Source organism: Gekko japonicus, unplaced genomic scaffold, assembly GCF_001447785.1.
Source record: "Gekko japonicus isolate JY-2015 unplaced genomic scaffold, Gekko_japonicus_V1.1 scaffold237, whole genome shotgun sequence".
Lineage (NCBI taxonomy): Eukaryota > Metazoa > Chordata > Lepidosauria > Squamata > Gekkonidae > Gekko > Gekko japonicus.
This window is the reverse complement of record NW_015161955.1, coordinates 1225812-1248993: the sequence shown is the minus strand read 5'-3', so window position 1 is coordinate 1248993 and position 23182 is coordinate 1225812. Positions and strand designations below refer to the sequence as shown.

The following is a 23182-nucleotide window of genomic DNA, read 5'->3' as shown; positions in this document are numbered from 1 at the left end:
GGAACTTTTAACGCTCCGACAGCCGGCAGAGGAGACCGTCCCCAGCCGTCTTGCCTGAAGAGACGCGGCTTCTTGGCGAGGGGAGTCGTGGAGCCCGGCCCCGGCAGTGGGGCTACTTTTCCCGCCCTCTCGGTCCATGGTGCGCTTGTCTCGGCCCGGCGCGCAGGGGCTTTGATTTCCCTCAGACGCTGACAGGTGAGGCTCTCTCGACTCTCTGAGGACTGGCAAGAGAAAGGAAGGGCTTTCCTTCTCGGTTTCTTCCCTTGGCCTCTTCTGGCCCATCTTAGAAGAAGTGACTTTTTTAGTTTCCAAAGAGGAGAACTCTTGGGGGTGAAGTTGGTCGCTACTCTGAAGGTTCTTCTTTCACCCCGATCTCACGAAAACGCTTCATGTTTTCAATTCATGTCTGGTATTTCTGGATCATGGGAACAGGCTTGCTGAGGCATCCTGGCCCTCTTCACAGGCTCAGATGTACTCTTTCCTCCTTTGAAAACTATTATTTTATCGAACTCCGGGTTAAAACAACATTGGAGGGTTGTTGTTTTTTTTTTAAAAAACTATTTGTTGTGGTGCTTTGGGAAGGATTCAGTTAATGGCAAATGAAAAAACAGCAATACAAGTGAGGAAATTAGAACAATTCTTGAAAAGTAGGCTTTTAAACTCGGGGTGGGCCTGCGAAGGGACCAGAAACCTGGAGGATATACTGGATGAGTCCCGGATAGTTGTGGTTAAGGTGTCTGCGCTTAAATTTCTTTATGGGTTGTGATCAATAATGAGCATTTTGGAAGGTGGTAATTATGGGAATAGTTTATGTTGTCTTGATGAGGGATCCTGGCCTTAAATTAAGCCCAGTTTTTTTAGCTTACCTAAATGAAAGAGGAAATAGTGGATTGGGAAGGAGATGAGGCAACTCATGGAAGGTTGGTCTGTAATTGAGTATTAGCCATACTCCGTAGCTCAGTGGAACCGCCCCAGTCAGAGGCAGTCCTGAAGCTGCAGTAATCAGCAATGCAGTTCTGTTGCCAGCATGCCCTGATTTATGGACTTCCCAGAGACACCTGAGAGGCTACTGTTGGGAATACAATTCTGGATTAGATGGTGCTTGGTCCCACCTAGTAGAGCTCTTAGAATGTCCTTGGAGTAGTTTCTTCCTTAGTGCCTTATCTACGAAAGTCAGAGGAATAAGCTTCTTTCATATGTCTCCTGCCTGGATTTTCTGCTCCATAGTAATGGTCCATTTAGTTTTAGCAGGGCTTTCCCAGCTGGCAATTTTTGTTTTATTTATTTAGCGCAGCAGTGAAGATGTGGGATAAATAAGGTAATGTGTTTGAGTCTTCAAAAAGAGGACTGGTGTTTAATTGACTTGCAGGACAGGTTTGCTAAATAGGGTGCTTAGGAAAGATGCTGTGCTGTGGAATCTCTTTCAGTTGCTGTCTTACTTTTTGCTTCCTTTTCTTCATCTATCACTTGAGTGACCATGATGAACTAATCTGCAGACAGATCACAGGATTCTGTCATCCATTAGTAACAAGAGGTTAATTTTTAGTTGAGGGAGATCAAGGTTCTCATTTTTCCTTTGTTGAGGCATGAAAATAGGAGTCAGGAGATGTTTATTGTTGTTTCCCTTGCCTTACACAACAAAGATCTTGGACAAATCACTTTAAGTTATAAAATACCGTAACTTCTTCAGAAGTCCATGTGAGATTGGAGTCATTGTTTGGGAACCAGCTGGCCTATTCCTTGATATTTCAGTTGAACTTGCCAAGTATGCGCTTATACACTTTAGCACTTTGGATTACTAAATTTGGAAACAGCTAATTTATTTGTTCATCACTTAGAAAACAAATCAAGTCTTACTAGGTGTGAGTTCACATTTTTATGCCACTATCTTCCTCATTGCCTCTTGTAATCACAGCTGATTCTGTTTCCATTCAGTGACCTCAATCTACTTCTGTTTTATCTTCCTGATGTAGCAACCTCACGTTTATATTGGTGTTTCACTTCTCAGAGTAAATTCTACAATACTGCTGTGATAAGTTTGACAGCATGCGATAGATTAAACGTGTTGTAATATATTTGCTTTGGGTTTATAAAGATACGAGTTCAAATGTCCACCCTGCCACTACCTAATTGGATAATTTTTAGTGAATCTCTGACCTTGGTCCAGAGAGGTAGCAAAAAGAAAGGTAACCCAGGATTGTTGTAAGGTAAAATATTACTCTGAGCTTATCAGAGGAACGATATATACTCCTCAAATAGGTAATTAGATCTCTGATAGCTTTTCCAGATATTTGATGCTTTGAGCACTATGCATGCCACCCAATATGCTAGATGCATGGAGGGTTTTTTTGCTGTTATTATATACTTTTTTTGCTCACAGTGTGATCTTGAAGAGCCTCTGCCCACTGGAACCTGTTTCTGTACATGAATTGCTATTCTTGGATTGGAGCAGATTATTCTTATTCTTGGCTCTCCATTTGTAATGTTGAAACAACAGCAATCTGTTGCTCATGTCAGGGTTGTTGTGAGGATACATGAGATTATTCTTTCCATATGACATAGATTGTAGAAATAAGTAATAAAAGGATGCTGTAGGCAGCTGTATCTCCTGGGAGCCATACCGGATTGTATCTGTAGCAGTAGAAAAGAGTAAGAGTCCAGTAGCACCTTAAAGACTAACAAAATTTGTGGTAGGGTATGAGCTTTCATGAGTCACTGCTCACTTCTTCAGATACTCTGATTGGATTGTATCTGATCACTCTGCTTAGCTAATGGTGGCGTGTTCCTCCAGCACAAGAAGCCTTCCTCCAGCAGAAGAGCCTGTTGTATTTGAAGAAGGCTGCTTGCACTGAAGGAAAGGGGTGCCAGTAGCAGAGTGGCAGTCATAGCATATAAGACCTTGAATGTTGATCCTACTAGGTTGCAAAGAACTACTGAATCTTCCAATGGCAACTGAATGGGATTTACTACTACTGAGCAAGGGTAACCTTATGTGGTTGGGAAATTTTCATTTAGTCTTTATAGCAGAAAGGTACTACTCTGCCTGCACCTTTGATCTCAGCTTTGTTTCCTCTAAATGTGGCTGCAATGCTTGAAAAAATATCTTCACTGAAATAAGGACAACCAGTTTTCTGCAAAACTTACTGGCTTCAGCTCTGTCTTCAGCTCCCCCCACCAAATGTTCTAGTATGTTGCTTGGTTTTCAAATTTGATCAAACCAGGACCCACCCATTTTAATTTAAATTTTTCCACAGTAGCCCAGGTTGTCCTTTCCACCCCCTTTCCAAGATCAGGACAGCCCCTTTTCATATTGTGCAGAAAACCATGTATACCCCAGGGAGGTCTCTGCCCTCTGTTATCCTCAAGAACAATCCTGGGAGAATGACATTAACTACAGTTAAAACCACGTTTAATAAATTTTTGTTTTGTCTATATATGGCCTAAAAGGTTAGGTCTCAGAACGTGGCATATACTCTTGGGTCACAGCTCCAGAGTCTGTGACCCCAGTTCCAATCCAGTGATTCTGAATGGGGAGCATATGGCCCCTCCAGGAAGTTATCTACAAACTTTGGGTGGGGCATTCAGAACTTTGGAGAATGTTAATGAATGTAGGCAGAATGATGGTTTCTGGTGGCAGACAGAGGACAGTTGTTTTATAGTAATCACATCATATTGAGGTAAGTATCTAAAACCCTAGATCAGGGGTGTCAAACATAAGGCCGGGGGGCCGGAATCAGCCCATCCAGGGCTCTTATGTGGCCCGCAAGCAACTAGTGTAAGGGAGGGAACAGGAGACTGCTCAGGGGGACTGGGCAGAGCCACTCTGATTCTGGCTTCAGCATGGCAGAACAACCTCGTCTGCAGCTGTCAAGCACCGTGGGAGCATCTGCCCAGTGCTGCACTGCTGGCTCTGTAGTCCGCCCATATGGGTTTTCCTCTGCATACCCCTCCCAGCCCATGGGGCCCTGCAGTGAGGATACACCAACTCAGAGCTTACCAGCTGCTGTCCTTCATACAGTTTATATCTCCAGTAGCTCTGTTTCATGGCACACATTGCCTGGCCTGACAAAGTGACATTAAAAAGTTGACTGATGGCCATTGACTTCAATGGTTTCACTGAATGTGTCCTTGAGATCTATATATATAAATACATTCCAAGCAGTAGTTGTATTAATCTTTTGCTGGAGTCTTGTGGCCCCTTATGCTGAAATAAATTCCTTCATCTTGTTCATCTTTAGGATGCCACAAGACTTAGTTGCCTTGTCTGGAGTGCTGTTTTTATGTCCTAACTTCTGTCCTCGTTGTGAGCACTCGTTGTCAGATCCTGCAGCATTCGTTTCTTCATTGAGCTGAGCTGTCTTTTTGAGCTGTCTGCTTCACCAAAGCATGGGCTTGCTGGGGTTATGAAATGCCATTCCCAAGAAGGTGCTTTTGTAAACCACCTTGAGTTGCCATGGACAGGCAGCACAAACATTTTAATATATAAATAAATGGGAGCATTCTATGATGATGCTGGTAGTTAGTATATTTATTGGCTACTTTTGTCTCCAAAGGGATCCAGAGTGGCTTACAACACTCATGGTTGCCAACTCGGGATTAGGAAATTCCTGGATAAATTGTGGGGTGGAGCCTGGTAAGGCTACAGTTTTCAGCGGGGAGTCCACCCTCTGAAGCTGCCATTTCCTCCAGTTATAATCCTGGAAGACCTCCAGGCCCTACCTGGAGGTTGGCAACCTTATAAGAGTAAACTAAAATCAAAATACAATTTTTAAAAATAGGTTTTCTGTTTACAAGCAAAAGTAACCAGTGGGCCACTTGTTCAAGATCACAAGGCATGACATACAAGCTGTGACCTTTGGGGGTTTTCTTGCCCTTCAGCTCATGCTCCCTTGTGCTTCTAGCCACAAACAAAATTGATAACTGAGAAAGTCGGGAAAGGCAAAGAAAAGCACAGCTGAGATTTTGTAGCTGGCAAGAGTGTTCCTTCCCAATCTGCTCTCCCTGCTCATAAAGCCTCAGTACTTAGGTGGAGTATAATGGATTTAAGGTTAAGAACCACTTCTTAATTGGATGGGACTTTGCACTAGAGATAGCAAGCAACTTGTAGCCAGAAGTCAGCTGAATAGGGGTGGGAATGGACCAGGGTGGGGGGAATCTCTGAGCTGGTCATAGAAATGAGGGGTGAGGAATGGTGTCTCACTCAGAGGTCATTTCGGGGGGGAACGCAGTTCCCCCGGGTGAGGTGCTGGGGGGCGGGGCACATGACGAAGCCCCGCCCCCTGCTTCGGGCCGCCCCGCTTCCAGCCCTCATTCAGCCAGGAGGAGGCAGGAGAAGAGGGAAGGTAAGTTGCTTCCTCCCCGCCTCTCCCCACCCCTGCCTGCCTGGGGCCAGGGAGGGCCTTGGCGGGGCTTCCTTGCACTCCCGCTGGCCTTGCAGGTCCACCGCCGGGCCCCTGATGTCAGGGGTGTGGCATATGCTAATGAGTTATGCTAATGAGTTCCCCTAGCTCTTTTTCTATGAAATTACCCCTGGTCTCACTAAATTTGGACTTCTGGTATTCAGTTGAAGCCTAGCCTTGGTTATTATTGTCTATGAATACAGAACAGCCTCTGTCTCTACTGTGAAAACCTTTGCATTGGAAAATAGAAAGAAAACCAGTTAAATGGTGTAGCTGAAGTTGCTATGATTGGTTTATCTTCTGTCCTTACAAATGACTTGCAGACACTTTGGAATGTCTTTGTGGATTTCTATGGGTTCCCAGAGCATAGTTTGAAAAATGCTGATCTGTCGGTTTGACAGTGTGTGTTCATGGACTCAATCCTAACAGTTTTTCTGCTGGTGCAAGAGGAAGGGTGGGTGATCTTGCCCAGTTCCCCTGTGTGCTGTAGCCTTGGCCTGAGTGCCGTGATTCCTGACATAGCCTTGTTGGGAGTGCTGTTGTGTCAGCAGAAAAGATGGCAGGATCTACCTGTATATATCTGGAGAGAATATAGAATTGCCAGCTTCGGATTGGGGTGGAGATTTGGGGATGGAGCCTGAGGAGGGTGGGGTTTGGGGAGGTGAGGGACTTTAGTGGGGTATAATGCCATAGAGTCCACCTTCCAAAATAGCTGTTTTCTACAGGTGAGCTGATCTCTGTCACCTGGAGATTAGTTGTAACCCCAGGAGATCTCTACCCACCACCTGGAGGCTAGTGATATGAAGATATCATATACAGAGCTATTGGCCATAAGTATACAGAGTAACTTTTGCTGTGTCTCCCTGCCTAGATGCACAAGGAGTACAAAATGCAGTGGAAGAATTCTTTAACCTGCTGTTAACTTCCAATTTCCAGGAAATGTGTACTCCTTCTGAACTTTAAGATACATGTCCTGACTAGGGTTGCCATCTCTGGGTTGGGAAACACCTGGAGATTTGGGGTGTGGAGCCCGGGGAGGACCTCAGCAGGGTATGATGCCATCAAGTCCACCCTCCAAGCAGCCACTTTCTCCAAGGGAGTGATCTCTGTTGCCTGGAGATCAAGTGTAATAGCAGGAGATCTCCAGGTGCCACCTTGGGGTTGGGAACACTTGCCCTGACTACCGTGTTTCCCCGAAAATAAGACACTGTCTTATATTTATTTTTTCTCAAGAAGACACACTAGGGCTTATACCACAAATACATAGAAATCCTGCTAGGGCTTATTTTTGGGGTAGGTCTTATTTTCAGGGAAACAGGGTATATATGACCTATTTGTTAAACCAAACAGCAAAAAACATAAGTAAAAGCAACAGCAACTAAAGTTAATTTCTGGGCTGATTTCTCCCCCTAAGAACCTCACAAGGAGGTGAAACTTATTTGCATGAGGCCACTCCACAAGAGCTTCTAGCACTGGCCCAGCATAAACTACAATTCTTTTGGCATTTATTTCGTAGGAAATTCAAAGTATTGGTAAGTCACTATGATTAATGCTGTTATTTTGCTACCACAAACTTTGCTCTGAGGTTTGTGAGAGCTTTGCTTGAGTAAAAGACAGCAGTTTATTGTATATGACAAATGGCTGAAATTGATAAAGTTCTTCAGAAAGATGTATCATCTCTTTTGCACTTCTGAAATGGTATCAACTTAAGTTGTATAGCGATCGTATAAGTTGTACAGGGTTCTGATCACGGCCACTCAGTCTCCTCCATGACAAAAAATGGCAGATGTTTCTTAATTATTGTGGATCTTAGTTTTTTAGTTAAATAGACCATCTGTATTCATAGGGTGATCCAGTCAATCAGGTGGAGTTAGTCCCATTCCTGCCACTGACCTTCTGAGGGAAGAACTAAAGTTATGAGGAAAACTTAAAATAAATAAATAAATAAATAACTTGATGTACTCAGTTCTGTGTTTGCTTGTTAATATGGGGATGGAGGACATTTGCAGGGAAAATCAGTATGTGGGAGGAAAACCATGTATATCACCTTGATCTCCAGACAGGGGAGAGAATAAAAATTGTTAGGGGGCACTTAAACTCTTTTTCTGCTCACCAGTTCTCTCCTGCAACTGATTTCTCTTGTCCATTCCAAGTCATGCTTCAGGACTAAAAATAAACCTGACAGAAGAAATAGCTAGCAGGTACCATTTCAACAGGAAAATGGACAGTGAAAGTACAAATCCTGCTCTTCTCTGCATTTATGTTATATACACAGACATATTTTGGAGGGGATATTTGCTAAGATAATCACGAGACTAACTAGATACAACAATATCTTCTTCTTGCACTAATTTCAGTTGGGCTTCACAGAACCTGGAAGTATGAAGGAGGTGACATTTCGCATGTACACACACACACACACACACTCACTCTCTCTCACCTTCAACAAAACTTTGTCCAATACATGCATTACATTACATTTTAATCTAGATTTTAAATTTGTCCTATTTCTGAAGTGTTACAGCAGGGGTAGGAAACCTCTAGCATTCATGCCAAATGGCATGCCAAAATATTTTGTTTGGCACAGTAGCTCCCTTGCTCCACCCCGAAAGCTCAGGTATAATTGAGCAGGGATAGGCTCAGGAGAGTCCCTTCCCATAGAACAGCAATTGTTTAAAATTAGAACTTGGATTGTGGTAGTTCAGGGTGAACGTTTGAGTGTAAATTCTCTCATTGGTGCCCTTGTGTTTCACTTGGAACCTAGGTCACATGCAGCTTTTAGAACCAGAAACTATGCAGGTAGTATTTTCATTCATTGCAATGAAATTACTAAGTGTGCGTATTCAAACAAAAACACTGATATCTCACAAACCTTTCTGAAGCAACTTTATTTCCGTATGTAGTGGAATCTGGCCAAGTACAATTCTTGTCTCTCACCCCTTTTGTTTGCTTGTCTCTCACCCCTTTTGTGGATTGGGGGTGGTATTTGAGTAAAAAACATTGCCTACCCCTGCCTTTCAGTAAGTAACAATTACTCTAATCCAGTTCTAGTTATGGGCAACTTGTCACATTACACTGAGGTCACGCCGGTTTCGCCCCCACACTCATCCTGCGATAAACAGATGCTGTTATAACCAGGGATAAATGCAAGGTATTGTGTCATGAGTTGAACTCTGATAAAACCAGGGATGAGATCCAAGGGCAGAAAGGACCATAGCCAACCAATTCAGTGGAACTCAGGATGAGCGTCAGGAAGACGTACACATCAGCATGCATTAACTACAATACAAGCATGAAAATCTTTATAATAGCAAAACTAAATGTGATGTTTACATACAGAAAACATTGTTGACTCTGGCCACCACATTTTCTCCTATTGCTTTCTCCTCTTCTATCCATCGTGGTCCATTCATCGTGGAACAAATGGGAGTAAAATGGAAAAGAAAGGGGAGGGAAGAAGCTACAGTTAACAATTTATCAAAGTGGAACACATTAAATGATGAAACATTCAAGGAAAGAGAGCCAGATCACATCAAACATTTCAAACCTGTGTCTTTTCTAGACTATCCATTCATTTGCCACCAAAATACCATGTCCATGGTCTTTGTATCCATGCCATTAACTACTTGGCAAGTTGTGTGGCTCCCCTTATCCATGCAGCCTGTTGCCTATGCCTTGACTGGAAGCCCAGGTGGTATTTAATGTAACAGAATATTTACTGTGTTTAGAGTGAGATTGATACAACCTCAGCTCTCAAGTCCTGTAGTTCTATATTGTGTAAGACCCTAAGTACACAATGTGCTGCAAGTTTGTTTAGGGAGTATCCAGCTTTTAAAAAACTAATTTATTTGCCGCTTACAAACTGTAAAATTGAAAAACAATCTAAAATCAGTAATGGTATAATCATTCAGAATCCAAATACATCATCAGCTGTACACAAAACACAAAGTGTACCTGGCCTCATCTCAGCATTACTGACTTCAAAATCTTGCTCGGACTATTTAAAAAAAAGGCTCTAAAATCAGAAATTGATTTTTTTGGGGAGGGGGAATATTACATAGAACTGTCCCATAGAACAGGCTGGAGGGAGTGCCTCAGATGACCAAAACCTTAACCCAAGTAGTTTTGCAAGCCATCACTTCCAGGATGCTGCTGTAGGCCTTAGTAGCATTGCCTGGGAACATGTGTATGGATTAGCCTCTCATCTTCATATAAAATTGCTAGCATGAATATATCCTTCCTGACATAAGTTTTATAACCTACACAGCCCCTCAAAATATGAGTCAACTAGCTTTATGAGTTCACGCTCTTTGTTAAAGATCTGAGATCTTAAACAGCTTTTATAATGGAGCATATATGTAGATTCAGATTAGAATTGCCTACTGGGTACAGTCCATCCAGTCTGATAACATCTCTCTATAGCATTTGCAACTACAAAATATTAATAAGTAGATAATTTTGCTTTGACTTCACTATAATTCAATCTTTATTTGTTATGGCACCAAGCCTGCAAATCAGTAACATCAAGAAGAGCCCGCTTGCGGGGAGGGCGGGGTATAAGTTTGATAAATAAATAAATATAAGAGGCTGGACGAATATTTGTCAGATATGCTTTAGGCTGGTCCTGTATTGGGCAGGGAGTTGGTCTGTATGGCCCCTTCCAACTCTATGATTCTATAACCGATATAAACAATTTGTTAAAATATAAATATAAAAACCATGGTCTAAAAGATTTAAGAGGTTAAATAATCTTTTCTTTGTGGATACAGGAACAAGCTACATAGAATTTAGCTACAAATTTGGTAATGGTCTGATTATCATCTGATAATAAGTAATTGACATAGTCAGAGTCCATCAGGCCAGGCATTTCCTTTACCAAAGGAAATGATATATTTGGCTCGAACCAAATTGTACCATGGGCACCTGAGAAGCATATGTTCAATAGTTTAAACTTCTCCCAAATCACATTGACAAAGTCTCTATAATTGCAGATACAGATTTTGTTTTTAATCAATGTGTAGAAGTGTGTAATTGAAAAGCAACTATAGCAGTTTTACAATTATTCTAGCCTCATTGAATCCTGACTACAAATGGAGAGGTTAGAAATATATAGGCTGAAATCCAAAGAACTAAGCAGCTAGGTCCATGGAGTCATGTTTTTCAAACAGAATTTAAACCAAAAGCGATTTGTGATATGGCACAGAGCCTCTTTTCAAAGAAAATTAAAATTTCAGCAGGCACACACAAGACCTTGGGAATACTTAACCCATGGATAGCAGGAAATTGTTCTCCAAGACCATTTCCCAATATCATGGAGGAGTGTGAGTTAACTGTAACTTTTTATAGATATTTGTTGAATTGGAAAGTGTTCCATATATCCCAAACTTACAGCCTGAATTTACTTGGAAATGAATTCAGTTTGTCACAATGTGACTTGCTTTCAAGTGAGTATCCTTAGGATTGTAGCCTGAAACTGTGATCCAATTTGTCAGTGGAACTTTTCTGTATACATCCCTTGCGTGCTCTCCAGCTCCTCTTCTTCGGTTTTTATCTCCTCAGTTCCTTCTTCCATTTTTGAATCTTCAGCTTCTCCACATCTGTGTTGTCAGCTTCCTAAAAGGCACAGCATGGACTCATTTCTAGACTAATTTACTTCATTTTGGTGAGCAGTTTCTTGGAAGGGACTGTGGTAGAGCATCTGTTTGGCATGTAGAAGGTCCAGACTTCAGTCTCTGGCATCTCCAGCTAAAACGATCAGGTGGTAGTAGATATAAAAGATGCTTACCTGAGATCCTAGACAGCTTGAAGTAGACAATACTGACTTTGTTGGACTAATGGTCTGATTGAGTATAAGGCAGCTTCTTGTGTTCATGTACAGCTGCGAGCCTAAAATGTTCATATACTGCCTTTTCACGTGGCTCAAGATAGTTTATAAACTCAGACAGGGGGATTTTACTGAATGTCTTCAATCTCCCTCTCTCACTAAAAAATGATTGCAGCCCCATTAAAAGCTCTGGCAAAGAAAACAGCCTTGTTGTGCCTCCCAAACACCTCTAAAGCCAAGCCCTTCTTCTCTCCTCAAGAAGCCTATTCCACAGGGAAGGGAAGGGCTGGATTAAGGCCAACTGATGCCTTTAGCACAGCCCAACAATAGTGCTCCTCAGCCCTTCTATTGCTTAAATGACATAACATTAAGACTCAATATGTGCTGAAGGTGAAATAAGAGATTAAAAATTCAGTTTTCTACCAGGGCATCCCACAGGCCAGACACCACAACTATATTAAATATAAAATTTAATTTTTTTTATTTAACACTAAATAGCAGTAAGAATCTAAGCAAATTATTTACTTATAACTAAAACTGAGTGTGGCTGTGAAAGAGTTAAGGGCATGGTACCTGGGGGGGGGAACTCTGTGGTGCCCCCCTTCCCTTGGTGCTCTAAACACATGCTTATTTTGCTTAATGGTTAATCCAGGGCTAGGGTGGGAGCCATGATGGTAAAAGCACAATGCCAGGCAGGCCACCCTATGCAGGGAAATAGCTAGCAGGGGCAGCCTGAAGATCACAGCTGGGGCATGAGTGCATATGGGAAGAGATGGTACTTGAACTGGGTCTCTTGTGCACATGCTGTCTTCATCTAATTGTCCTGATGGCTATCAAATGGACTAAAATTTGGTGGAATATGGTTTCAAGTAGGGAAGGGCACAAACCACGTTTTTACTGAACCACGAACCAAACCACGAACTGATGTGCTGGTTCACAAACCAAATCAGTTCGTATCAGTTTGTGAGCCATTTAAAGTTTAAGCATGGTAGCTCAGCTGTTTGGAACCCCCTGCTTTCTGCTTATGTACGCTTTTCATTCAAGTTTAAACCACTGCTGTCTGCTCCCCCATGAAAAGTGAACACTGATCAAACCTGAGTATACCTACAGGAACATGTAAAATATGAATCAGCTGTAAGCAGAACTCAGACCTGGGCATACTCAGGCTACAAAGAACCTGATCACTGTTGCAAGTAAGCACTACGACATGTTTCTCAAATTTGTACTGAGGGATTAATCCTGCTAAATCTTCTAGATTTACAAGAGATGTAAAGGGAGAATGCCTGTTCTTAAGTGCCTCCAGAAACAGTACTGTATTCTTTCCCAAAGTTTCAGTTTCATTGATCACTTAAGTAACTGCTGTTATCTAAGACTTTGACTCTGTCCAGCAGTTTCTAACTCTAAACAGAAGTTCCGCATTGTATTTCACCAGCAGAGTAGAAACTATTTAGAGTGCCGTCTCAGTCAAAGGGTGTGACATACAGATTTGCTTACAGGTGTCTGAGCTAGTTTCCTGCCCAAACCTTACAACCTGACTAAGGGTTATGAAAGGTTAAGTTCATGACACATAAGAGGGGACGGATTGAACTGCATCCTGCATATTATACCATCTCAGCTGTAAACAAAACACAACAAAAAATGTACCATCTATAATTCGTGCATAAACTTACAGATCTGGAGTCTGTTACCTTGGACTCACAAGAAAGCATTCTGAAGTCCAAGTCTGAGTACCTTCCAGAAATCTTATAAGGCCTACATGCTTGTGCTGGCCTATGGGGTTAAGAGTTAAACTGGGAAAGGATGAATAATTTGTTGAAATTTAATTATTTTGCTGATTCTTGCTGCTGCTGCTGCTCTGGCTGTTTTGGCTTTGGAATGGGAAAGGGTTTGCAATATTAATTCTATGAGTTTCATTGCAACATAAAAATCCATCATCAGACTTTTACTAAAATTACTTAATATGTTCATAAGGCAGAAGCTTTCTTTAATAGTCTGGTGGTAGCACAATTTAAAAAGGCAAGCAAAGGAAGAATGCCAGTTTCCTCTAAGGTGAGGGTTTCTTTAAAATTAAAAATCAAACATGCCATCTTGGCTCAGTGAAAGCAGGGATTTTTGCTAAAATCTTCTCTTTCTTCTTTACACAATGGTTTTACTGACTGTGAGAGCTACTATTCATCCATAGCTTTCATAGATATTATATGTTTGGGGATTTCTATACAAGAAAGTAGAAAACCTATTACAGATAGTTGGTCCATATTTTTCTTATAAGAAATGAATTCCCAATAGGCAATAATACATTTCACATGACTTACTCATAATAAATTTATGTTTATTTTTTATTTTATTTATTTGGATTTATATCCCACCCTACCCCTTAACGGGCTCAGGGCAGGTTCCAACAGTATAAAAATACAATGCAATTAAAACCACATTAAAACACAATATAAAATAACATAACTCATATATGCCATACAACTCACTGCATTGGTAGACTTAATTGAAACGTGCGTCCTTTATAAGAATAAACCATTACCTTCATGTTATTTCAGTGCAAAATTGCCAAATAGAAAATTCCCCCTAGAACAGGAATATTTGAACACAAATCTGTGAAGAAAAATTTCCATGTAAAAAACCTCCCTTTCCATGAAATTTTAGTCTGTTTTCCCCAGGTGCCTTTGTGTCCTGACTGGCGTATAGCAAGAAGGCAGGTACAATGAGAGCTCAAATATTATTTCTGCCCCACTGACATGTTGAGTATATATCTAATCTATTAACAGTTTCCCTGGCAGCTCTGCTGGCAGCAATATGCCTCATTTTGATGTAATGGAATTTTTGTTCTATTACATTAAGAAAGAAACTTTGGAAATGCATTTGCTAGACCAAAGGAGTCAATAAAATCTGGACTGTAAAGACAAAGGTCCAGCAAGTAGGGATGGGCAAATAATGACTTTTGTTTGTTTCCTTATGTTATCAGTGCAAACCCCTCTAGTCTTCTTATTGATTATTAATTTGTTACTCTTACACTACTTACAACATATGATTTATATATATTGATGCATTTAGCAGGGAAAAGTCAATGTAAAAAATGGCATGAAAAAACTCAGGGTAGGATCTGGTGCTGCATATCCACAAGTTCTGCCTTTTGGCTCATCCATCCACAGCAATTCAAAATGTCCCCTAAATCCTGTTCTTGTGGAAGAGTGGATCTCCAAGCACAGGATTTTGGGAAGCATTTCAGACTGCTGCAGGAGGGGTAAGCTGAGAAAGCTGTGTTCCAGGGACAGATATCCTAGGACCCACAGAAGCACTGTGCCAGCTCTAATTCATGGGTTTGATTCACACATGAGTGATTCAGGCCCAAGAGGAAGGGTGGAGTATAAAATTTTTTAATGAATAAATAAAGACAAATGAGTCAAGCAAAACTGGAATGGGAATCTAGGAATTAGATCAGCAGGGATGAAAAATTGATGCCATCTCTACCAAGAAGTTAACTTGTTCCCTTAAGTTCTTCCATGGCTCCTAGAGGGAAGTGGTAGACAAAATTACGTAAGCATCCCATACTGTCCTTAGAAGACATATGAAACTTGCTTATTAAGATACTTTAGCTGGAAAACTGATGCTAAGACACCTCAAATCTGCCTGGCTCATCGAAGCACTAAAATACCCTTTATCAACAGATTTTAAAGAACTTTTTAGTTAGCTTGCTGAAATAAATATCTTATACTAAATGCTTAGTTAAAAAATGCTTAGTTAAATAAATACGGTGGAATCTCGTGCAACTTAATGTTCAATTCCTGAATATAGCACACAAATTCTGTCAAGCTGCCTATCCTAAAAAGGAAGAAAAACACACCCTGATCTTTCAGTTTTCCCAGGAGTTGATATCTATTTTTATTATCCTTCCTCTTGTCACTGTTGCCTTCCTAATGGATGATAAACAGTGTTATTGGCAGTTAAAGAAATCTTTCCCAGGACTATCTTTGCTAGATCAAACCAACTAATCTGCATTTTCATCACAAATTGTAGTATCTGAGCTATTAGATCAAAGCATGTGTCCTTTTCAGATTCTGGCTCTTTTGAAATCAGAATTTGCTACATGGTTTCTATAGGACTCTGATTTAAAGTACTGTAAGAAGAACTTGTGACACATTTGTTCTTTTATTTAAAAAAACTACTGTCAATATCAGGATTGAATAGAGTATAATAATAAAGATGCCGTGTGCACAGCATGTTTAGGTGACAATAATATGAGGTGAGATGGAGAGGTCAGCCTTTCCACCAAGATCGCTGGGCAAATTCCTCCCTTAGGTTGAAGCAAGCTCTTCTAGCCTAAGGAGCCTTCCTCCAACTTAAATTCCTCTCCTGTTGGAGGATGGCTTCTTGGATTGAAGGAAGTCATCAAATTTTGCTTAGTGGAGTGGTAGGATACAGGCTATTGTCCCTTCCATACATTTTACAGAATGACAGTTTCATATTAACTTATTTTTGCCCTTTTTTCTCACTGGGAAAATTCATAAAGTTCTCTGTACATTGAGCTGTCAATCAAGTACTACTGAATTTCTAGGCACTGCTAATGTTAAAACAGTGTTCCGTGCGCCTTGGTGTTTAGTCATGCCGGCCACATGACCACGGAAACGTCTTCGGACAGTGCTGGCTCTTCGGCTTTGAAACGGAGATGAGCACCGCAACCCTAGAGTCGGATTCAACGGGCTTTCGAGCAAGGGAACCTTTACCTTTACCTTAATGTTAATGAACCACAGCCCTTTCTGCACCGACAACTTGCTCCGAAGAATCTGAGGGTTAACTTCGCAGTTGCACACATTCCCTCTGCACTGGTTTCTCCCCCTCTGGTTTATTTATTTGTTTATTCTGTATGCATTCTGCATCTACAAGCAAAACCCACATTTTTTGAGCAAAATGGCTGCCAATCCCTCCCTCCTGCAATTCGTGATTCTGCAAAAAGAAAGGGAAGGGAAATCCAGACCCACATATGCAAGACTGACACATTTGGGAGCAGGGAATCCCCTAGTCCTTTATATTTACTGATTCCTTCTTATGCTCTCTCTGGATTTTTAAAAGTTTGCCTGAGTGGAAGGACTCGTCCTCTTTTGTCTTTGGAGAAGGAGGACAGGGAGGGAGCGTCAACCTAGAGAGAGCGAGGTGGAAATGGGAGAGAGGCAGTAGGCAGCACTTAAATACTCACAAAAACAATTCTACTTTAGAAAGGACTAGCAATTCAAAAGCGGATAAGAACAAAGAATTGCAGCAAAAGGAGTTTTGGTAGCTGCGGGGCAACAGTGTCTTGGGAGTGGTCCAAATGCAAATTCCTGTAAAACAAATGCAGAAACAAGAGAAAACCCTGAAACAAAGTACGGGGGGGGTGGGGGGGGGGGGGGGGACAGGGACGCAGAATGGAAGAATAGGATGCGCTCAGAAACCAAGGCAAAATACGGGTACAGAAAGAGCCGTTGTACTGTTATAGGTGTAATATTGTATATATCAATCAATTCTGATATCAGATGGTGAATTTTGTTATTTTCACTGAGCCTTATGAATACTGTGAAGCATGCCATCTTGTCGAGATGTCTGGAGGTAAAATGAGAGATTTAAGGATGTGCTTTGGATTGGATTGGTTTAAATACACATAGTTTCCTAAGGGCAAGACTCAGAGGGTTGCAGTTGCACATCAGTTGTTACCAGTGTAGGACTTGCCTTCCAAGGTTCCACAGTGTTCAGTCTTATCTCCCATGCTATTGGGAGAAATCATTCATGGATCTGAAGTAGACTGCCATCAGTATGCTGTGATGACACCCAGCTCTATATTTCTTTATCTGAATTGTCCGGTGATTCTGTAGAGACTCTGAACAAGTGCTTTTCTGCTGTGATTAAATAGCTACGAGCAAGCAAGGTAAAACTGAATCCTGATGAGGCAGAGTTAATATTGGTAGAGATGGCCAAGGTCTTGAAGGATGCTGTGCTTCCCACTTGTGAGGGAGTCCAGTTGACAGTTGCTGACTCAGAAGCCTAGGGAACAGGGTTATATTGGACCCAGAATTATTGCTGGAGAAGCAAGTTAAGGCAGCTGCAAAAAAGGCATCCTTCCAGCTTAATTTGGCCCAGAAGATGGCCACCCTACCTTGACTTGGCTGATATGGCCATGGTGATACCTTGAGATAGACTGATCCATGCTGTGGTTACCTCAAGGCTAGACTATTGCACTTTACATGGGTTTGCCCTTCAAGACAACTTGTGAACTCTAGTTGGTACAGAAGGCCACTGCCCACCTACTATTGGCACCAAGCAGAATCTACATATTACTTCTTTCTGCAGCCATTTCACTTGTTACTGATCAGTTACCAGGTTCAGTTCAAGATTCTGTTGTTGTTCAGTCGCACAGTCAAGTCCGACTCTTTGCAACCCCATGGACCACATCACGCCAGGCCCTCCTGTCATCCATCGTGCTCTGGAGTTTGCTTAATTTCATGTTCGCTGCATCGATAACACTGTCTAACCATCTCATCCTTTGCCGTCCCCTTCTTCTTTTACCTTCAGTCTTTCCCAGCATCAGGGTCTTCTCCAGTAAGTGCTCCCTTCTCATTTGGTGGCCAAAGTATTTGAGCTTCAGCTTCAGTATCTGGCCTTCCAGGGAAACAGTCAGGGTTGATTTCTTTTAGGATTGACTGATTTGATCTCCTTGCAGTCCAAGGGACTCAAGAGTCTTCTCCAGCACCATAATTCAAAAGAATCTATTCTTCAGTGCTCTGCCTTCCTTATGGTCCAACTCTTTTGGACCATTACTACTGGGAATACCATTGCTTTGACCATACAGACTTTTGTTGGCAGGGTGATGTCTCTACATTTTATTATGCTGTCTAGGTTTGCCATTGCTTTCCTCCTAAGAACAGGCGTCTTTTAATTTCATGGCTGCAGTCACCGTCTGCACTGATCTTGGATCCCAGGAACGTGAAGTCTGTCACTGCTTCCAAGACTTCCCCTTCTATTTGCCAAGGAGTGATGGGGCCGGATGCCATGATCTTATTATTTTTATGTTGAGTTTCAAGCCAACTTTTGCGGTCTCCTCTTTCACCCTGAGCAAGAGGCTCTTTAGGTCCTCTTCACTTTCTGCCATTAGAGTGGTATCGTCTGCATATCTGAGGTTGTTGATGCTTTCCCCAGCAATCTTAATTCCGGCTTGTGATTCATCCAGGCCGGCATTTCACATTATGTACTCTGCATATAACTTAAATAAGCTGGGTGACACTATACATCCTTGTCGTACTCCTTTTCTCATGCTAAACCAATCAGTTGTTCCATATCCTGTTCTAACTGTCACTTTTTGACCCTTATACAGGTTTCTCAAGAGACATGTGAGGTGGTCTAGTACTCCCATCTCTTTAAGGACTTGCCATAGTTTGTTGTGATCCACACAATCAAAGGCTTTAGCATAGTCAATGAAGCAGAAGTAGATGTTTTTCTGGTACTCTCTTGCTTTCTCCATAACCCAGCGAAAGTTGGCAATTTGATCTCTAGTTCCTCTACCTCTTCGAAAGCCAGCTTGTACTTCTGGCAGTTCTCTATCCACATACTGCTGAAGCCTAGCTTGTAGGATCGAGTGTGAGCTTGCTAGCGTGTGAAATGAGTGCAATTGTGCGATAGTTTGAACATTCCTTGGCATTGCCTTTCTTTGTGATTGGAATGTAAACTGACCTTTCCAATCCTGTGGCCACTGTTGTGTTTTCCAAATTTGCTGGCATATTGAGTGCAGCACTTTAACAGCATAATCTTTTAAGACTTTGAATAGCTCAGCAGGGATACCATCAGCTCTGCTAGCTTTGTTGTTAGTAATGCTTTCTAAGGCCCATTTGACTTCGCATTCCAGGATGTCTGGCTAAAGGTCAGTTATTACACTGTCATGGTTGTCAAGGACATTGAGGTCAATCTTGTATAGTTCATCTGTGTATTCTTGCCATCTCTTCCTAATCTCTTCTGCTCCTGTTAGGTCCCTACCGTTTTTGTCCTTTAACATGGCCAGCTTTGCACAGAATGTTCCCTTGATTTCTCCAGTTTTCTTGAAGAGATCTCTAGTCCTTCCCATTCTCTTGTTTTCCTCTATTACTTTGCATTGTTCATTCAGGAAAGCATCCGTATGTCTCCTTGATGTTCTCTGAAATCTGCATTTAGTTGGGTAAATCTTTCCTTTTTTTCACCTTTGCCTTTCACTTTCCTTCTTTTCTCTGCTATTTTTAAAGCCTCATAAACAGCCACCTTGTTTTCTTCCATTGGTGATTGCTGCCTTCTGTACTATGGTGGTGATTGCTGCCTCCTGTACTATGTCACGAACCTCCATCCATAGTTCTTCAGGCACTCTATCAAATCTAGTCCCTTAAACCTATTCTTCACTTCCACTGTATATTCATAACGGGTGTGATCTAGGTTAAACCTGAATGCCTAGTGATTTTCCCAACTTTCTTCAGTTTAAGTCTGAATTTTGCAATGAGTAGCTCATGATTGAGTCAACGCCAGGTCTTGTTTTTACTGACTGTGTAGAGCTTCTCCATCTTTGACTGCAAATGATATAATCAATCTGATTTCTGTGTTGCCCATCTGATGATGTCCATGTGTAGAGTCGCCTCTTAGGTTGTTGGAAGAGGGTGTTCATTATGACCAGTGTGTTCTCTTGACAAAACTCTGTTAGCCTTTGCCTGGCTTCATTTTGTTCTCCAAGGCCAAACTTGTCCATTATTCCAGTTACCTTTTGACTTCCTACTTTAGCATTCCAGTCCCCTATGATGATGAGGACATCTTTTTGGTGTTAGTTCTATGAAGTGTTGTAGGTCTTCATAGAACCAGTCCACTTCAGCCTCTTCTGCGTCAGTGGTTGGGGCATAGACTTGGATTACTGTGATGTTGAATGTTTTGCCTTGGATTCGGACCGAGATCATTCTACAAAGCTCTTAATGGCCTTGAACCAGACCCCTCTCCTGCTTTGCTCCTCTGCGACAGTTTTGCTCATGTGAGCAAAACGTGATAAACCTGCAAATGGATAATTTCACATACATTCTTTGTAGTGACTTCCACCTTGTGAAATAGCCCATCTGAAGTTGTCAGGAAAGCTCCTGTGCTTCTGTCAATCCACAGAATGTGCAAAACAGAAATGTTCAGGAGGGCATTTTTTGTAAAAGTATTAGAATTGTAATACAGTGTTTTTTGCAGGGTTGCTAAATCTTAGTTGGAAAATACCTGGAGACTTTGGGGGTGGAGGCAGGAGAGGGTGGGGTTTGGGGAGGGGAAGGGCCTCAGAATGGTACAATGCCCTTCAAATCAGCCATTTTCTCCAGGGGAGCTGATCTCTGTCAGGTGGAGATCAGTTGTAAAAGTGGGAGATCCCCAGGCCCTGCCTGGAGGCTGGCAACCCTGGTTTTTGTGTGTATCACCTTTCTTGTACTGTGCTGTCTTCTACCTATGTTACCCACTTCCTGTATTTTGGTATGTCATGCCTTAAACAGTTTCCCTCTCTTTTGTTTGCATTGTTATCCAATTCTGTAATCGCAGTCCTACTGCATTGTTAATTGGAGGGAACTAGTCAGCCTCTGAATACCAGTGCCAGGACATCAGGGGAAGGTCTTAGCCTGTCTTGGGTTGAATGTAATATATATATATATAATTTGCTTTGGAAGCACGGAAGCTTTACACTATATCCCCATTTCTCCACACTTCCCCATGCTGTTCAAACTACAAAGATGATATTACTCCAATGGTAACAAGAGAAAGGAATTTTACTTACAAAAATGGAAGCACTTCTTACATGTCACATTCATGCAGGTACATTTAACTTCTTGTAAAGAGATTAACTTCAAAAAGGTTAACTTGCTACAATTCCAAGCCCAGGTAAGGGAGGGGAAAGAGAGGTCCTATATAAGATGAAAAACAGAAGATAGGCATTGGCCAAAGAGACTCAACATCTAACTGATGAGAGGGTGGGGCCAAGTGTACCTGAGTTGAGAGAATTCTCTTAACCTTTCCCTCCAAAATCCTCTTGCATGCAGTTACAATATCCAACTGGTTGGCCACTCTGTGAAATGGGATGGTGGTGTTCTTATCCTTCATAAAGATTTTTCACATTGCTAATGTTGAAGCATCTTACTACTAATGTAATTTGATTTACAAAATGTATTTGTTCATAATCTAATTCTTTTTGGTGCAATCTTTTCTTAATAGGTCAAAGGACTCAAACGATACAATGGACTGGGGATCACTTCAGGCCATTTTAGGAGGTGTAAACAGACATTCCACCAGTATTGGAAAGATCTGGCTGACTATCCTATTCATCTTCCGTATTATGATCCTTGTTGTTGCTGCAGAGGAAGTCTGGGGTGATGAGCAAGATGATTTTGTTTGCAACACTCTGCAGCCAGGGTGTAGAAATGTCTGCTATGATCACTTTTTCCCCATTTCTCACATCAGACTCTGGGCCCTTCAGCTCATTTTTGTCTCTACTCCTGCTCTCTTGGTGGCAATGCACGTGGCATACAGAAGACATGAAAGGAAAAAGAAGTTCATAAAGGGAGAGGGAAACCGTGAATATAAGGACTTAGAAGAAATAAAAAGACAAAGATTTCATATTGAGGGCCCTCTCTGGTGGACATACACCATAAGCATCTTCTTCAGGCTGAGCTTTGAAGCTGGCTTCATGTATGCGTTTTACTACATGTATCATGGGTACCACATGCCTCGCCTACTCAAATGCAGTGCTTGGCCTTGTCCCAATGTAGTGGACTGTTTTGTTTCCCGACCCACTGAAAAGACTGTCTTCACCATTTTCATGATCGTAGTGTCTGCCATTTGCATTCTATTAAATGTAACTGAATTTGGTTATTTGGTGACCAAGTCTTGTATTAGAAGGTCTAGAAGAGCCACCAGGCATCGCCCCAATCACGAGAACAAAGAAGAAAGTAAACAAAATGAAATGAACGAGCTCATATCTGACAGCTGCCAGAATACAGTAACAGGATTTCCGAGCAGCTAAGATGACTACAAGTCTACCACACATACAATATGGAAGAAGTGACAATCCATATTCATAGGCTGCCCATGAAAGTGATTAAACTCAACTATGCAATAATTTAAATGGAGTAAGCACGAGCGTTACATCATGTTTGAATTATACATGTATTATATTTTTAAAAGGTCAAGGCCAGCATAAGAATATAATGACTATTAAAGATTAAAGAAATACATAATCTTATGCATATCCTTATAAAATCAACTCTGATTTGTTAGAAGTTGGTATTTGTTAGTGCCTTCATGCTGAAATAGATCCTAAATCTAAAGGGAATGAATTGGCTGTGTTCTGGAATAGATACTATTAGTATTACAAGACAGTTTACCACAGTGGTAGCAGTTTTTACCTGTGAACTTGCATATAATTAATTTTTTTATAAGGTCTGAGATTCCATGTTCCTTAATGTTAATACGTATGAATTAGTAGTGTCTTTTTTACCAATATTTTCTGGAAAAAATGAATGGTAAATGTTTTCCTTTCAGTTATGTTGGAGGTGAATAATTATGTGTACTTACATGCTGTAAATAAAACACTCAATTCTACACACTGCCAGTTAAAATCATATGTATTAAAATCCATTAATTATATATTCATTTTTGAATGAGATACACTCTGGTTCCATGTACTGCAGAAGGTCTTAGTGTCTTTTTTTGAGTATTAGATTGCTATTTCCAGTCTACAATGGTAGAAAAATAGTTGGTTGGTTAGCTGGTTGAAAATAATGTGAAGCAGTTTCTTTCAACCAATATGGACCAAATTCTGCAGCACTGTCTTTCAAATAAAAGAAAAATACTTTAAAAAGCTTTGAGTCAATATATTTTTTAAAGCAATAGAACAAATTGTAGCTGTACTCTTTGCAAAAGTAAAGAGTAGGAAAAAGGCATAAAACTGAATTTT

The 23182-nt window shown here is 41.3% G+C and overlaps 1 protein-coding gene across 1 annotated transcript; it reads left to right on the top strand.

Annotated features, from left to right (window-relative positions):
• LOC107125994 (gap junction beta-6 protein-like) lies at positions 1 to 22649 on the top strand. Its single transcript, XM_015429483.1, has 2 exons — positions 1 to 195; positions 21442 to 22649. The coding sequence occupies exon 2, from the start codon at positions 21464 to 21466 to the stop codon at positions 22247 to 22249; it is 786 nt and encodes a 261-aa protein (XP_015284969.1). The 5' UTR covers positions 1 to 195; positions 21442 to 21463; the 3' UTR covers positions 22250 to 22649.
• The last annotated feature ends 533 nt before the right edge of the window (positions 22650 to 23182 follow it).

Bases quoted from the DNA above. Each gene is read 5' to 3' on its own strand.
- LOC107125994 (XM_015429483.1), top strand. From the start codon at position 21,464: ATGGACTGGGGATCACTTCAGGCCATTTTAGGAGGTGTAAACAGACAT.